General features: G+C 45.7%; 1 protein-coding gene across 2 annotated transcripts in view; it reads left to right on the top strand.

Moving 5' to 3' along the window:
* The window catches only part of plxnb1 (plexin B1), a 112234-nt gene that overhangs the window by 72778 nt on the left and 21333 nt on the right, over positions 1–18123 (top strand). For both annotated transcript variants that reach the window (XM_012961699.3, XM_031901190.1), the window contains 9 exons: positions 2242–3376; positions 5337–5519; positions 9401–9529; positions 10045–10145; positions 10307–10439; positions 11378–11534; positions 12205–12313; positions 12538–12646; positions 13274–14182. In XM_012961699.3, coding sequence (XP_012817153.2) covers positions 2243–3376; positions 5337–5519; positions 9401–9529; positions 10045–10145; positions 10307–10439; positions 11378–11534; positions 12205–12313; positions 12538–12646; positions 13274–14182 — 2964 coding nt within the window. In that variant the 5' untranslated portion in view covers position 2242. The remainder of the gene's footprint in view (positions 1–2241; positions 3377–5336; positions 5520–9400; positions 9530–10044; positions 10146–10306; positions 10440–11377; positions 11535–12204; positions 12314–12537; positions 12647–13273; positions 14183–18123) is intronic.

Here is an 18123-nt window from a genome sequence, read left to right as displayed (position 1 = left end):
TTTTTGCCTGTCTCACTGACACTCTACCTCTGTCTACTCCAGTGTCTTTGTGTATCTCTTCCCTGCCATCCCATCTTTCTTCTGTTTGCTCCACTGCCTGTTTTTGCTCCCCTTTGTGTCCATGACATTCTGTCTCGCTGCTATGTGCTCCACAGCCATCCTATCTCTTTTTCTTCTGCGTGACCTCTTTTTCCTTTACTTAACTCCTTACATTTTCTTTCTGCCTTTTATGTAAAGGGCATGCCTGGTCTGCCTGGGAAACATGTGCATATAAACTGTGAGCTTGGTGTAGAACTAATGAGATCCTGAATAAGGTTTTAGTTAAGGGTGTAATAAGTTCCATATTACTGTACAGTATGGATACTAACTAAACCTGCTTGTAGACTGGACAACCCTAATGTGTATATTGTATATGTCTAACCCTTGTCCTTCTAACAATCATTCTTATTCAGTGTTTTACCCCAAGCAGACCCTCTAACGTGGACCTTATGGCCCCCACTACCCCAACATAAGGCCCAGAACACATGTACAATTTCCAGTCATTCATCCATTACCTTTTCTTCCATTCCCAAAATTCATTCTCAAAATACTCCTAAATCTCTCCCATCACTGCCTATGGATATCTCATGAAGATCCAACATGTGTATGACCATCACTGGTGATTTTGGTTGCCTTCAGGCTGCATTTTGAGCATGGGAAAAGGATATAATAACCTTTATATGTAGTGTAACCCTAAAACAAATCTTCCTGATCTTCAGCAATTTCATGGCAACTATTTGTGCTCTCTGCACAACTGATGTTCACATGTCTATGGACATTCTCATTCATCCAAGTCATGATGTATTGTATCTAGTAGAATTAAGTCTAAAACAACTGGACTTTTCTGAGTGTTCCACCACTCATAGTGAGTGACTTCTTTAGTTCAATTGACTGGTAGGGAATTCCCCGGCATTTAAACCCTCGAGGGTAGTACAGTCACAGACATCCAATCACAATGGTTCCATTGAACTTATTCAGTTAGGTGTTGGCTGAAATGCACAGGTGTGAGAAAGTATGATCAAGTCACAATATGATTGGATGGCTGGGACTGTACCCTCGGGGGTTTCAATTCCAGGGAATTCCCTAGTTGAACAGACTCGGATGAAGTCCAGTTGTTTTAGACTGAATTCCATAGATACTGTAAAACTGATGTTCACCATTCTGGTTGTTATTGTGCCATGAAATAGAACATTAATGGTCATCAGCAAGAACAGAGGAAATGTCAAATCTATAGACAAACCCCATTTTAATAGTGCAAAGGAAGATGGTTGTTTATCTGGGGCAGGGAGTTCCGTTGGTTCATTTACTGTCTCGGTGTGACTTCCCAGTGCCCTCGCACGTTGCCAGAACCAGCTCCTGGGTTAATGAGTTTTATTTAGCTGACTCTGCAGAACACTGTGCCGAGCTGTTGCCTCGTTAGCACTTCCTCGCCCTTTCCTTTCTCTCCCACTAGAAGGAAAAATATTTAATAAAGAAATGCATTGAAATGTTTCAGCTGTGCATTCTTGGTACATTCTGTGCCGCTCTCGTGGCTGCAAGCTCTTTAGGGCTCTGTGCATATATAATGATAATCATGATAAAAAGGCAAGTTCCAACGTTCTCCTATAGAAGAGCAAATGTTTCCAGAGTGTCATAAATAAGATCAGCAGATGTTTCATAGCTTGGAAAATAGCAGTTTTGGATGCTGTGGAGCCGGGTTGGTTCAGGGGGCAGGGAAACACCTCCGCTGGAAATATTTACCTGTTTTAAACCCATATTTGGCCAGACTTTTATTTGTGATCAATATACATTATTATTATTATTAACATTTATTTATAAAGCGCCAACATATCCCGCAGCGCTGTACAATAAGACTTGCTGGCCACAGTCTTTCTTATATACTTCCATGGTGCCATATTCTCTCCCACAAGCCAAGGGGATGTTCTACCTAGTGCCAGTGTTTTATGCCTGGACATTACTAGGGGGAATATGATCAGGCAAGAAACAATAGTTAAGGTCTATGCCACACATACTGCCTGTACAGAGTATCTATAGACAGTAGTCATTATAGTTGGCCTTGAATTTCAAGTTCTCTGATGGGCCACGAAGCCCAGTCCAACAGTATTTAGATATTTACTTAATACGTATGAGATGATTGATGATAATGATTTGTGATGGATTGCCAGAATTGAACATTTTTCTCTTTTCTTTGTGGAATTGCAGAATGATCACCATGCCTCCAGGAACGCTGCTTCTTGCCGCCTTGTGTCTCCTCGGGACGCCAGTCTCTGGGACCATCCCGTACGTTGCTTTTGTACAGAACAACACAATATTCAACCACCTTACCCTGGATGCCAACACAGGGACCTTGTATGTCGGGGCTACAAACTCCCTTTACCAGCTGACTGAAAACTTAGCTGTGGAAATGTTGGTCAGGACTGGGCCAGTTTGGGACAGCAAGGAATGTCTACCCCCTGTGTCCACAGACTGCCCCCAAGCACAGAACACAAACAATCACAACAAACTCCTGCTCGTGGTCCCCAGCAAAAGGGAACTTATAGTCTGTGGAAGTGTCTACCAAGGAATCTGCGAATCAAGACGCTTGGGGTCCGTCCAAACGGTTCTCTTCAGGCCAGAGAGGCCGGTTGACACCCAATACGTTGCTGCCAATGACCCCAATGTTACCACGGTTGGCCTAGTTGCACTTTCTAAAGATGGATCCCCTCTTTTGTTTGTGGGGCGGGGCTACACAAGTAAGGGGGCGGGTGGCATCCCTCCAATTACCACTCGGAACTTGGAGGTGGGCGGTGACAGTGAAATGGAGTCCCACTCGGTCTTCTCCTATGAAGATACGGCCAAACTGGCTGTGGTAGGGCGGCTGTCAGAGTACAACCACCATTTCATTAAGGCTTTTACCCATAAGTCCAACGTTTACTTCCTGTTCTATCGTAGGGATCTTAAATCGCAGTCCAGAGAATACAAAACCTACATTTCCCGCATATGCCCCAACGACTCCCACTATTATTCCTATGTAGAACTGCCTCTGAGCTGCCGAACTAAGGATAAAAGTTACAACCTTCTTCAGGCGGCCTACGTCACTCAGCCTGGGGAGAGGCTGGCAAAGGGCGTGTTGAAAACCGATGGGGACGTCCTGTTTGCAGCATTCTCCCAGTGGCAGGCCGCATCTGGAAAGGTGGGCGAGGAGTCTGGCTTGTGCTTATACTCTATGGATCTTATAGATCGGTTAATTAATCAGACGAGGGACACCTGCTACACCAAGGATGGCAAAGCCGAGGACGGGCGTGAGGTGGCGTACATTGAATACGATGTGAAGTCCAACTGTGTCCAGTTGCCGTCTGTAAGTATAGGACTTTCATTTTTACCCAATTTTATGCAGCGACATTGCCAAAACTCACAGTGCAGAAGAAGATCCACCTGTTTGACCAAACTAGTGGATCTTTGCCTGATTTGTCCATCCCATAGTTTTCTGCCACCAATTGGATCACAAGATGAGCCAGTGCAGTTCCCGGTGTTGACGTGCAAGTTGATAACCCAGCCAGTAGTAGCCAACTCCGCCGTCAGTGGCGTAACTCAATGTTGCTGAGCCCCACAGCAAATTCAGTGTAGGGCCCCCACAGGAAATTCTAAGTTAACCAGTTTCACCAAGATATTAAAATTGCTCATTAATTAGGGCCTCATTGGGCTGCCTACATTTCTATCCCCCAGGGTCTGCTTCCTCTGATGCCCCTGTCTGCAGCCAATAGCATGACTATATATTATTTATGCCTGATTAACTTTCAAGGAAAGATTGTTTACTCCTGTTTTAAAAGAGTCACAAATTTGTCTACATCTCTAAACCAATCAGATATTTGTCAAACAGCTGACTAGTATATACAGCCTACTGTCATTATGGATAGGAAACTTAAGGCCATTTATTGCTTTATGGTCTGATAAATATGGAGTATTCTGCGCTATAGGGAAACTTAGGGTACATTTGCTACACTGCAGCGTAGAGTAGAGTAGAAGTTGTTTTGCACTAGAGAAATTGGCAGTAAAAAGAGTAAAAGAGGGTTGCATTGGGGGGCACTGCAACCCAAAAGACATAAAGGATCATTTATGTTGCCTCTGGGCAGAAATGCAAGAGCACTAAGGGTTCAGATGCAGAGCACTTCTGCCCCCGGGTCTTGCTGCAACATGTGCCGGATAAAATTTCTGGAGAGACATGAAGAGCTCTTTTTAGGTGGGCACGGGTGTCCTTACTGCACCATAGAACAGGAGGTAAATATAGGGCCCCCCCTGAATGACATGCAGATAAGGGTACAAAAGAGAGAGATATACATGGGACAGGAGGGGGGCACCTACATTCCCTCCCACCCCTCATGAATGCTGCTTTGCTGAATGCATTTATAAGGGGGGCCATAGGTCTATGCAGCAATTCTTTACAGCAGGAAAGCAGTGAAATTAGTGCAAAAATGGCTGATTGCCCCTGTTTTTTGCACTTTGCACACTACCATCCAGTTCTGTATTAGAGAAAGGCGAACAAAGGTTTCCATGGGACTCACTCATACATTAATATATATTGTGGGTGCACCCTGGGTTCAAGATGGGCCTCGGCGGTGTTTCCCAGATGAGTAGAAATCTGTTCCTCTCCCTTGAATGAAACTCCAATTTTTGTGTGTGATTAAGATTTTATTAGCCTGTGCCGGCTGCGGCGTTGAGAAAGGATTGTGTAATGTGCATCAATATTTAATCGTACATTTGGCACGTCTCAGGGCTTAACATGCTTCAAATCCATTTACTGTGTTTTATATGGTTGAGTGGGATGAGTATTCTTTTGTTCTAGTAACAGAATAACCACAAGCTCTGGGATCACTTCCCCCTGCCTTTATGCAGGTATTGGCCCAGTTATCTGTTTGTTCATGAACTGGATTATTTTATTATGGGGATTGCATGCAGAGGAGTCTGTGGAGCCCCTAGGCAGGCTTGAGCGAGGGGGCCGCCATTAATAAGCTCTACATACAAGCAAACCTCTGGGAGAAGGGCCAGAGCCGGTGGTTCTGATTGTTTGGCTCCATGGCCAGCAGTTGGATCACATAGAGACCCAAGAGCCCAATTTGACCAATGTGACCAATACCTGAGAAGACATTAAATGTATTGGCCTGTGGGCACCATAAGATAAGACACTGTAATAGGTTTTTTTTACCCTGTAACTTTGTTTGGTGCATTAAAGCGAATGTGAATTTGTGACCAAGCAGCTAGGGGGCCCCAACTGTTTGTCCCAATCCCCCGCCGAATCATATTGACACTTGTGTTTCCAGGATACTCTCGATGCCTATCCGTGTGGCTCGGATCATACACCCAGCCCAATGGCAAGCAAGGACCCCCTGGAAGCCACACCCCTGTTTGAGAGCGCTACGACTCGTTTCACCGCCATTGCTGTGCACGTGGAGGGGGAGCACACTATCGCTTTCATTGGAGACAGCAAAGGATACCTTAACAAGGTGGGTACACCGGGGGGGGGGGGGGGGGGGGGTTACAGGTGGACTCACAGCAATCTAACTGGAGTAATGTCAGCAAATGATTGAGGGATATCAGCAGAGGACAGAATGATGTCAGCAAACCATTGAGTGATGTCAGCAAACCATTGAGTGATGTCAGCAAACCATTGAGTGATGTCAGCTCAGGACAGAGTAGATCTCTAGTGAAGTCTCTGCAACAGGAGTTTCCTATACAGCCTTCCACTGTCTGTAGGATGCTGTGGGGATGCATGATGGCCATTCCTGATATATGTACTAGGTATGAGTTATGGGGGCCCGTAATGCTCAGTCTGGAGCCCGGCTGGGGTTGTTTGGACTTTCAGGTGGTACGTGCCTCCAGTCATAGAATGAATTGTAGTCGGGTTAGGGAAGCAGGAAGATACTGGCAGTGCCCAGTAACTGTGCGGTTATTGTACAATCCGGTCCAGGCCTCTGTAGCCGCAGGCATCTGATTGGTAGGGAAGCAAATTCCTGGTGCTTATTCGCCTGGACACAATGGGCGAGATTAACACTTGCCTGTTCCGTGCTGATGAGAGATTTAATGGCTTCGGGGTCCCAGTGAGCAGTGCCGGGAATGTTACTGAGCGATAGGAGGCGGGGGGGGGGGGGGGGGGGGGGGGGTGAATACATTACAGGGAAAAGGGCATGTATAACAAATAACCAGAACCCATAGTAGCGCTGTCTGCTAAAATAAGCGATGATTTGGGCACTTTGTGCTGGTGAGTAAATTCACACAGGAGGGTCAGTGTTTGGGAAAATGTAGGGGGCGCTACACATATAGGGATAACATATAGTGCAACATATCTGAGTATGGCATTTTAGCCGTTGCACAAATAATAGTAAATAGCACCAAATAAGCAGAGACCCTGCATTCAAGTGTGTTTAGAATAAAGTAGTTAGGGGTAACTTTATTTGCCCTGATGGGGTATTAGTGCACACTCTTGTGAGGAAGGAAGACACTGTTTTCAGGTACTATGTGGGTGGAGCCTAAGATGCCTGTTGTTTGCATGCGTATCTGCTGCTACACTCATTCTGATTGGCTTATGTTATGATTGACTTGGGGAAATTTGTAGCTGTAGCTGGGATTTTCCTTTCTACCCCCTACCTGCTCCCTTATATTCAATTCTAAGGGCACCAGTTTTGTCTTTTCATGCAGGGCAGTTCTATTGCTTGGAAAGGACGTTCCCAACATAAATTAAAGCGATAAAAATAAATGACAGCCCATGATGTCTTTTTTATGTGGATTTGCCTCAAGTGCATTAAACTATTGGCAGCAACATGTGGAGATTGGCCGTGTATAGCGGCGCGGTTATCCCCAGCGTTTGGGAAGCTCCGTGCCTGTTAGAGTTACTTTTTAAGGGATTCAGGCCCCTCTGTGAATAGACGAAATGGGAAATCACAGTCATATTTATGTGCTTCTTTATATCTCTATTGGCATGCTGCCTGCGCATGAATCTGTATTAGAGAAAGGTCATCCCAATGAGAGCAGCTTATTGGCTCCTTTGGACTTTTTTTATGTGTCAAAATGTAACCCGGTGCTGCCCCCCTACACCCACAGAGGAGCCAAAAGCACAGGAAATGTATAGCGGGGTGACTGTTACCCCAATGTGTCTATATATCTGTAACCTTGTTATGGGCTAAGAGGGCCCAGCCTGAAGGCCAGTTAGGGGGGGATTTGGGGTGAGTGCTTATTTGTACCCTGGGTACCCCTGGAACTATAGCAGGGTGACTGTTACCCCAATGTTTCTATATATCTGTAACCTTGTTATGGGCTAAGGGGGCCCAGCCTGAAGGCCAGTTAGGGGGGGATTTGGGGTGAGTGCTTATTTGTGTCCTGGGTACCCCTGGAACTATAGCGGGGTGACTGTTACCCCAATGTTTCTATATATCTGTAACCTTGTTATGGGCTAAGGGGGCCCAGCCTGAAGGCCAGTTAGGGGGGGATTTGGGGTGAGTGCTTATTTGTGCCCTGGGTACCCCTGGAACTATAGCGGGGTGACTGTTACCCCAATGTTTCTATATATCTGTAACCTTGTTATGGGCTAAGGGGGCCCAGCCTGAAGGCCAGTTAGGGGGGGATTTGGGGTGAGTGCTTATTTGTACCCTGGGTACCCCTGGAACTATAGCAGGGTGACTGTTACCCCAATTTTTCTATATATCTGTAACCTTGTTATGGGCTAAGGGGGCCCAGCCTGAAGGCCAGTTAGGGGGGGATTTGGGGTGAGTGCTTATTTGTGCCCTGGGTACCCCTGGAACTGAAGGCCAGTTAGGTTGGGTGCTTATTTTTTGTGCAGGTGTTGTACAATAAATATATATTGGTTAGTGCACTACTCAGCCTCCATGATAGGGAAAGCATTATACAGATTCATATAAGCCAGGCTCCCTCGCACTCACTTACTAAGCCTTTCCTCTATCGCCATCTGCTGGTACAATATCTAACCGAAGGTCCTGGTCAAGGGCAAATTAACCCTCAAAGAAAGAGTGTATCCTTTGTTACATCTCTGGAGATGGATTACTGGGAAAGCAGTTCAGAAGGGAAATGGGAAATTCTTTGACTTAAAAAAAAAAACACATTGCTGGATTCTAGAAAGTAGTGGAGTTTGGGAAATGTTGGTTTAACTGAGTTCTTGAAGACACTCTTTGTACTTGGCATTGACTGGCACTCTTTCCTGGTGTAAACTACACTCCTGTCTTGCTTTTTGGCAGAAATCTAGTCATACACTGAGCATGAGTCTAACAACACATGAGAGAATCAGTTACAACACTGCTGCCTGGAGGTGCTTGGTGCAAAATTAAACAGGAGAGTGGGACAGATATTGAAAGAGTCTATGAAAAATTAAATCCACAAAATCACTGAGGATGAAGGAATGTAAATGGGAGTGAGCTGGGTTTAACGCTGCATTAAGAATACCTTTTAGTGGAAGTACTTCTTTAAAGGCATATTTATCCTGCACTTTCCGTTTAATAAAGGGAATGGAAGCTTTTAATGAAAAGCTGTCAGATGTTGATTTGCTCTTACTGAGTTACAGGCGCTGTGTGAGGATGTGATATATTCAAGGTCAATATAACACGGTCCAATTAAAGATAAGAGTAATAAAGAATAAAGCCCATAGGATGGAAGCGAATGGATTATACTGGAGTTACATCATTCTGGTGCAAGTGATGTCACACTAGTGATGTCAGAGCGGACATGTTGGTCAGAGAATGACCTTCCGAGCAGCAAAAAATTACATTCTTCCTCGTAATAGTTTAGCAATAAAATTATAGCCTCACAGAGCAATAGTGTTTTTTGGCTGCTGGGTTCAGCGACCCCCATTTGGGGCTAATGACGCAGAGGTTGGTGCATATGCACCAGCAGAGGATACCTGTGGAGCACGGGATTGGCCTATGTGCCATTAGCCTAAGATAATAGTCAGTTGGGCCTACTGTTTGTACACAGACGTACCCCTTGGGGGGCAGTTTCAACAGACCGGCCCATTTGTCCAAGATGCTCCCATCAGCCCATGTACAGCAGGCCCATTGGGATCCATTCTTTTATCTTCTTGTTACATAACTAGGCACATTTTCATACATTCAAACACTATTCACAAAGGTATTTGCACCAACCTACCTCATGTAGAACTGCTCTTTGCTGAATAAGATGCAATATACACACAAGGGAATGTACATGTCGCGCCTATGCACATAACTGATTTGCACCCAGTGAATTGCGCTCTAACACCCCATGAGTATTTCCGTGCTTGAAGTAATAAATTCACATTAATGTTAGAACAATACAACTGGTAGCGCATAGTTACAGATTTATAATAGAAATGACTAATCCATGTTGGGTTTCTGATTTGCAGGTGTATCTGGGAGGGGAGCAGGACACGCGGCAGTATTCCTCTGTGGGCACCCAATCAAACTCGGCCGTTTTGCCGGATCTTTTATTCGACCAGGAGGAGAAGCACCTGTATATCCTGACTCAGTCCACGGTAGGAAATATCAGCAGAGGATTGGGAATCAAGCAATTCTAGGAACAATATACCCACTAGTTTCAGTCACTTGGTTTAGTTATAAATATCCCATCAATCCTATTGGCACAGAGAGACTTATTTATCTGAATATTTCCATTTTTCTGTATCACCGTGACTGATCTGATACTGCTCTGATGAGATAAACTCTAAAGAAACAGTGACCCCTAGTGGTCAAATCATCAGTGATGCCAATGTCAGGCTTTACGGTGCCAAGCCATTCATTAGAAATAAGTCTTCTCTCTGACACTTTAATTTGGCTTTTTACTGATGAACTAAAGGCATAAAAGTATAAATATATGGTATAATATGCCTTTCATTCTGGTGTTGAATCCGATTAAAAGGGAGGAGCTGCCCAAGTTATTGTTGTTGTTATTATTATTGTTATTATTATTAAGCCATCCTGTAGGTTGTGGGTCTTTCTTCCCTGTGATTCGTGGAATCTGTGTAGTAAAAACGCTCTTGGTTCTTTGCAGGTAATGAAAGTGCCACTTTCCGAATGTTCCACGTTTACTGACTGTGATTCCTGTCTGTCTGCCGGGGATCCCTACTGCGGCTGGTGTGTGCTTTATGGCAAGTAAGTGGTTTGTGGTTATTTTCCCGTGTGTGTGGGGAGGGGGGGTTATAGTAGCCTCATGGTTCTCTACCCAGTCCCCTAGGGAGCCTTAATATTGATCCTGGAGGGGGAGAGATCAGTTCTGTATGGGACTCCATGTTAACGTTCTCATTTACCCCAAGGTGCAGCAGGAGCTACGAGTGTCTGCGCTCGGGGCAGAAGAACCAGTGGCTCTGGGCTTACGATCAGAACCAGCAGTGTCTGGCAGTCCAGTCTCTGAGCCCAGCAAACATCAGCAAAGAAGAAAAGAGGAATGTGAGTAAATACAGAGGCATGGTGTGTGACCCAGAGTGTGGCGCCCCCCGGGGGGCATGATGGTTCCTGCCAGTGGTATAGCTCTCTCTAGCTTTACACGTAATTAACTGCGCCTCTATGTTACACTGATTATTTTGTGCCTCTGTCCCCTCCCTCCCTCTAGCGTACAGTATATACAGCTGTATGTAATATATGTCTGATCAACTTAAGGATTGCAGAAGGCTATGGGACAAAACTCAGGGGTATATTTATCATGGTTGCTCAGGGCAACCAATCAGCAATTAGATTTCAACAGTTAGAAAATCAAAGCAAATCATCTGATTGGCTACTATGAGCAACATCACTGTTAATGTTTTACTCCACTTTTTACAGCGTGATAAATATACCCCTTATTACACAGGATTCATTCATTATCTTCACTGAGAAGGAAAGTGCAGCAGAGCCAGGCTTAGTGGGAATGGCACCCAAGGCAATACCACTTTGCCAGCGCCCAGCCAACCTTCCGCCAACCAGCATTCTAACACAAGCCCCACCCCCCTTAGTCCACATGCCTATAGCCCCTCCCCCTGCACAGTTCACATAGCCCCAATGACACTTTGCATTTGCTCCCCCAAAGTGTACCTGAGGCAAAATGTTATGGACAGTTTCTCCCTCTGATCAATTTGCCCTGGATATGTAACATAACTCCTATTTTATGAACAAGGATTCAGTTTACTCCTCATATCTAAGCCCGGGTGTTTTTTCCCCATGCGTCTATTATGCCCAGACCATGCCCTGTTCTGCCCAGGCCATGCCCCTGGGGTATATGTATGGGTAACTCCATAGGAAGGTTAACAGGGCTGCTTAGGGCTGCTCCAAGTTAGTACTGCTATTAACCCTTGCAGCTCCCTTATAGTGAATAGCATTTGTAACCTCCGATTCTCTCTTTGCCCTGGCAGATTTTCCTGTCTATCCCTGATTTACCGGCCCTGGAACACGAAGAGTCTTATTCCTGCTTCTTTGAAGATTTTGAGAGCCGCGCGGTTATAAGAGACACTGGAGTTATGTGCCCATCTCCCGACCCGAGCAAGACCCCCGCGATCAAGCCTGGAACAGGTTGGTCCTGGTTCTGATGAGTCGGCTTAATATGAATAGCTGCCAGAGGCCTCTTATAGAGTGGGCTATAGGATACTAGCCCCCGGCCAATAGTGTTAGAGTAAAAAATGGGCTTGTGGTACAGCCATATCCCATACTGCCCACCACTTCTGTTCGGGCCACTGCTGCACTCTGGATAAGTTATTTCCCCTATAAAGGACAAGTAAATCCCCCCCCCCCACACACAATAATTTAATCAGTGAACAGCCTTTCTGAAATCTTTAAATACCTGCCACTGTGGTTGTTTAGAGGTTAATAGTAAGGCTGCAGCATCCCCTTAATAGCTTGGGGTTCCTTCTCCTCTTTAGGAACTGACTTTGGCTCTTGGCTACTGAGCATGCTCAGTTCTTTTCAACTTCTCTTACCAAACATGCCCTCGAGCCAATGAAAAATGGCACTGCTGGTTTCCTAACCTCCTCTCCTGAGCTCAGTTTAGCCATTACAGTGCTCAATCCAAGCAGGACATTTTATCAAAGTAAATTCTGCCCGTGTAAGCCTGCATTCTTCATTTCATAAACTTTACAGCGCACATGTGATGTAAATGTCACTAATGATGTAGGGTTTACATGTCCTTTGACTCATACCTTAACCCCCTTTATAAAAGCATTAACGCCCCCAATTTCCCTTTCAGATCATGTACAGGTGAAGCTCGTTCTGCGCTTCGGAGAGGTGACCATATGCAGCACGGAGTTCACCTTTTATGACTGCATGGCCGTGGCCCAGCTTTATAAGAATGCTCCGTGAGTACTGTGACCCCAGCACCCTGCACCCTGGGGAAAACGGGATGTTCTTTTATAGCATTAACCAGTAGTTATTGCTGTGTTAGACAGTTAGGGTTCTGATTAATGGACATCACAAAAAGTGCATAGAATTAATTTTTCGGGGTTTTGATCCACTTTATACATATTGGAATGCAAGCTCTTGGGTCCATGTGCTCACTCTGTGTCTGTCCCGGATCATCTAGGTGCCGTGGTTGTGTGAGCAGTGACTGGGGCTGTAACTGGTGCATCCAGCAGCATCACTGCACTCATAAAGCTACGTGCGAGGAGGGCACCATTATCTACAACAAGCTGGTAACAATACCTTCCTTGCTGATAATGTTATGTAATGCGTCTGTCTGTCTGATCAGTGTATCTATCTATCTATCTATCTATCTATCTATTTATCATCTATCTATTTATCATCTATCTATTTATCATCTATCTATCTATCTTCTATCTATCTCGCTATCATCTATCTATATATTTATCATCTATCTATCTATCTATCTTCTATCTATCTCGCTATCATCTATCTATATATTTATCATCTATCTATCTTTCTATCTATATATCTATCTATTTATCATCTATCTATCATCTATCTATCTATCTATCTATCTATTTATCATCTATCTATCATCTATCTATCTATCTATCTATCTATCTATCTATTTATCATCTATGTATCTATCTATATATCTATCTATCTATATATCTATATATCTATTTATCATCTATGTATCTATCTATCTATCTTTAATCTATCTATTATATAACTGTCTATCATGTTGCCTGAGAAACCTTTTAAGTTGACAGCTTCCCAAGCCCCGAGAGCCCTTATCCCCTCATTCTTTTGCCTCTTCCATCCCACCTGCTTCTTACTCTGTGGCAGTTTCTTGTAGTTTGAGTTTAAGTATATCTTTATTATGACTTGAACAGACTCAGATTCCTTTCCTGGACCCAACCATTCCGCCAGAAGTTCCCTTCGAACTGACCACCACCGTTGTTCTTTCCACCGTTGTTTCTGAAACAAGTCCAAGTGAAGCCCCAGTGACCACTGCAAGTCCCACACCAAGCACTACTACATTTACAACTATCCCAGAGACCTCGCCTACAACATTCCCACCAACCACCATCCCAACTACTTTGCCTGTTACTACTCCAGCTACTACTCCAACTACTGTTCTACAGCCTGATCCAAGCACAGCCATATTGGACCTTGCCACAGAAGACACCATTCCAGATATCACAATGGAACCTTCCACAGAAGAACCAACGAGCCGTCCCACAACAATCCCAACCACCATGTTTGTAGATATTGCCACAAGCCCCCCAGTCACAGATAACGAATATGAAGAATTCACAGAAGAAAGCGTGCTCCCAGAACTGGTAACTACAGAAGGTTCCACTACATTTTATATGACCACAACACCAGTCCCTGTTCCTCCACCAACCACTCCTGAAACACAAGAGGAACATCCATGGGTGCCCACGATCCTCCATCCTACTCAGGAAGAATTGACTTCTACTGGCCAGCCCATCACAACCCCTAACCAGGCGTCTAGCGTCTCCTCCTTGCCTGGCTCTCCTGATGAGTTTCACAGTGAAATCCCTTTCTCCGAAGAGCCACCTACAGTTCCCTCCGAGGATGGCACAGAGGAAAACTTGGACCAAACGGAGGCAGATGATTGGGCAGACTCAGCCAGTATGGACAATGATACCTCATCCTTTTCAGCTTCTACTATCCTTTCTGGAGATGGGGAGAGTGACGGAGTCTCGCCAAGTTTCCCTGGTATCCTTGAGCCTGACCTGGATTATCAGTTTGATTCTCCGGGACTCTTTGAAATGGTAAGTGCTGTGAGGGCTGTTGCTCTGGTACCAGGTGCCCATTTAATTCTATCTATCATTAATCATATCTATCTAAATTGGGTGTTTGCACTATCATTGGTCTGAATAGTCTTTATATTATATAGTTTTCAAATGTGATTTGTTGTAACTGTTCTCCTTTAACCTAAAAGTATTTTCCCTGGTGTAGCCAGCTGACTCATACAGTTTAGCCATGAAAGCCTCTCTGCTTAGGTCAGTAGTAGATAAATCATGTCAGTCAAGGGCAGGTCATGTTTATTTATTTATAATTCCATTATTTTTATACATCACTATTACTATTGTGCCCTATAAGATACATGGGCAAGAGATACTGGTTTTTCTAAGGTCTCACTGCTGCTGAAACACGGATGCAGCACTTATGCTTGTGCCGATGCTGTTATGGATGCTTTGCATGGATCTGGGCTCCTGGTTTTCCACCAACAAATCCATTGACCCCCCCAATCCATTAATATAATTTTCCTACTCCCATAAGATTAATGAGCCCCCTTACACCCATCTGACCATACTCCTGATCCTTTAATCTCTGACTCAGTTTCACCCATGATGGGCCTAAATCCCACCCCTCTTAAGGCAGTCCCTCCCCTTTGGGCCCCACTTTGATGATTGGTCCCTGACATGGGTCCTGGGCTACTGGTCAGTAGTGGCTAGTATAAGCCTCTTTGGCCATTAATATTTGTCCCTTTCTGCGTAGCAGACCCCCGGCAGTGTGGCACTGACTAGCTGCAGGCCATACATCACACAACACCTTTAGTCAGTGAATGGAGAGGGACAGGCAGGGGCAGGTAGTGATACAGGACTGTCTCACAATAATAACCTGCTTTCCTCTAAGAGACAGGAGGCTGACAGCTGGCAGGGGGCCCTTTTCCTCTGATACCAGTTATTTTGGGCACCCACTGCCAGCCCAGTGCTACCTGCCGCCTTGATTCCTGCTGAAGAGGACTAGTAAGGGATGAGGCTTCCCAGCTCCAGCCCCTGGCTATTGCACAGTAATACAAATGATTTAGGGCAGTGCTGTCCAACTGGCGGCCCGCGGGCCGCATGCGGCCCGCGACCCCCCTCTGTGTGGCCCCCCACCTGTCTGGCTGCTTTGATGGCTTACTCTTGTGTAAGCTTTAAATGATATAAGTACTGTGATTAACTGCCCCCCTGCATGGTTCTCACCTCAGATTCAGCCTGTAATCCCTCTGTATTGTTTAAATATGTAATCCCCCTGTATTGTTTAAATATGTAATCCCCTGTACTGCTCACACCTTTTAATCCCTGCATTGTTCACCCCCTGCAGTGTTCACACCTCAGGCTCAGGCTGTAATCACCCCCATTGTTCCCCTGTTCACACCTCAGGAGCAGTAGAAACCCACAAATAATCCCTGCACACTACAAAAAGAACATATACTGAGGTGTAGACTGTAGGAGCAGTGCCAGCATTGTGTCACTGTAGGCTCCTGTGTGTGCCATACACACAGGCATCATAGGGCAAGCAGAGTATGGCACACACAGGCAGGGTAGGGAAGGCAGAGTATGGCACACACAGGCAGAGTATGGCACACACAGGCCAAGTATGGCACAAACCAGCCAAGAATGGCAAATACAGTGAAAGTATGGCACACACACGCAGGCAGGGTAGGGAAGGCAGAGTATGGCACACACAGGCCAAGTATGGCACAAACCAGCCAAGAATGGCACACACAGTGAAAGTATGGCACAAACCAGCCAAGAATGGCACACACAGTGAAAGTATGGCACACAGGCAGGGTAGGCAAGGCAGAGTATGGTACACACAGGCCAAGTATGGCACAAACCAGCCAAGAATGGCACACACAGTGAAAGTATGGCACACAGGCAGGGTAGGCAAGGCAGAGTATGGCACACACAGGCCAAGTATGGCACAAACCAGCCAAGAATGGCACACACAGTGAAAGTATGGCACACAGGCAGGGTAGGCAAGGCAGAGTATGGCACACACAGGCAGGGTATGGAAGGCAGAGTATGGCACACACAGGCAGGGTAGGGAAGGCAGAGTATGGCACACACAGGCAGGGTAGGGCAGGCAGAGTATGGCAGGTTTTTGCTGTACTGCAACCATTAATATGGGTATGGTCATGTGATAACATGGGTGTGGTTTCTAGTGGGTGCGGTTTCAAAAAGGGGAGTGGTCAAAACTGGCTTCCATTATCGGCCCTCCACCACGTAGGTCGGAAAAATTCCGGCCCTCTGTACAACAGAAGTTGGACAGCACTGATTTAGGGCATTAAACTGAATAATGAGACGGCACTGCCCCCCCCCCCCCCTCCGTTCCCCAGGAGCCACGGGGAGGGAGTTCCTGATTGGTACCTGTGAGAGAGTGAAGAGTTCAGATTCTCCCCCAGAGCTGACAATCCGAGTGGTCTGACATTGGGGAAACGTTGAGTTTCTCAGCCTCTGCCGCTTGAGAAGATGAAAGGATTTATTGGGCCAGAGCTTGGCAGCACCAAGGTCCGACTCTCCTCTGATCCGCAGCCAAGTGCTGACGTTCCCTGAATCTCTAAACACTCACACAGGGGATTTGGGGCTATAAAACAAGTTTTAGGCCTTACTGTAAACCTGAGAGTGTATTTTCCACCCCAGCACATAACTTACAGCATGAGGTAATGGCACTGCACTGTACAATCTTTTATGGGATCAAAAATCATATGAGGGGATACTTACCCTTTAGTGCAGGAAATAATGCTGCCATACTCACCTTCATAATTCAGTAAGCAATGGCTGGTCAGTTGCTTTTGTACTGGCTTTCTGCCCACCACAATGACTACTTTACATTAAATTTTTGGTTTTAATTTTTACTAAAGGGAAACTAAACCACCTTTCTTTTATAAGTGTTGGTCCCTTTTCAAAGGACTTAATGCCCCTCCCCCCAATTATTTTACTACTTAATATAACTCTAGGGCCCCCTGTACCTGGCTCCATGGTGGGGATCAGTCAAAATAGTCCTTCAGGTCACATGGTCCTGTTTGGGGATGACTATCAAGGAGCCAAACATGGCGGCCCCCTGTGTTTACAGACCAGGTACGGGGGGCCAAGGGCTTTTACACAGTGGGAGATGTGTGGGGGGGTCTGTGGATGGAGATTAACACGTAACAGAGGACAGTGAGGGGTTTTGTCTCCCTTTAAACATTATTTCCCACAATCCAACACTTGCCAGATACTCGCCCTATGTTATTTACATAGCACCTTAGTGTTGGTTGCTACTCGCCTTAGGGAGAGGTTCCATGCTGAATATGACAAAATTGCTTGATCTGATGGTAAATGTAAAATGGTGTCACTCACAATGGCAGCTCCCTCGCTGCAGACAAACGGTTGGGTCCGTATCCTTGGGGGGGAGGACGAGCTTCAGATTTGCAGAGGAAGTGGGAAAGGATTTATAATGAAAGAACCAGTGTTTTTAATTGATAATAAAAGTAAGTACAATGCCCTCTCTCCAGCTTGGCAGGATGTCTACAAAGAGTCGTTAACATATTAGCGGTATTGCGGGGAAGCCAGCTGGCACATAGCGGGCACAATTATGAGCAGAGGCCATTACTGGAGCCCTTTATGGCTCCCCCCGTCTCAGAGCTGCGAATCCCTCCTAACAACATTAGCGCCAGCTGGGGGGAATCAGAAGCGGCTGTGACAAGAAACGTCCCTTTGTGTTCAAGGGCAGCGCCACCGACATCTCCGGCATGCAGAGCAGAGAGATTCTATGTGCACCCTTTGTGGAAGGGAAGGGGTTAAGCGGGCAGAAACCTTCCTTTTTCAGCTGATTCTGTGCCGGAGTAGTTGGATAATCTGCCTATAATCTCCTATGCTGCTCTCACCTTGAAACGTATATGGTTGATTTATTTTGTTGCTGTTTGGTACCACCGTGTGTCTCATTACTGGGTCCGCGC

This window comes from Xenopus tropicalis, chromosome 4 (assembly GCF_000004195.4).
Source record: "Xenopus tropicalis strain Nigerian chromosome 4, UCB_Xtro_10.0, whole genome shotgun sequence".
NCBI classification, from domain to species: domain Eukaryota; kingdom Metazoa; phylum Chordata; class Amphibia; order Anura; family Pipidae; genus Xenopus; species Xenopus tropicalis.
This window is presented reverse-complemented; position numbering and strand designations above follow the sequence as displayed.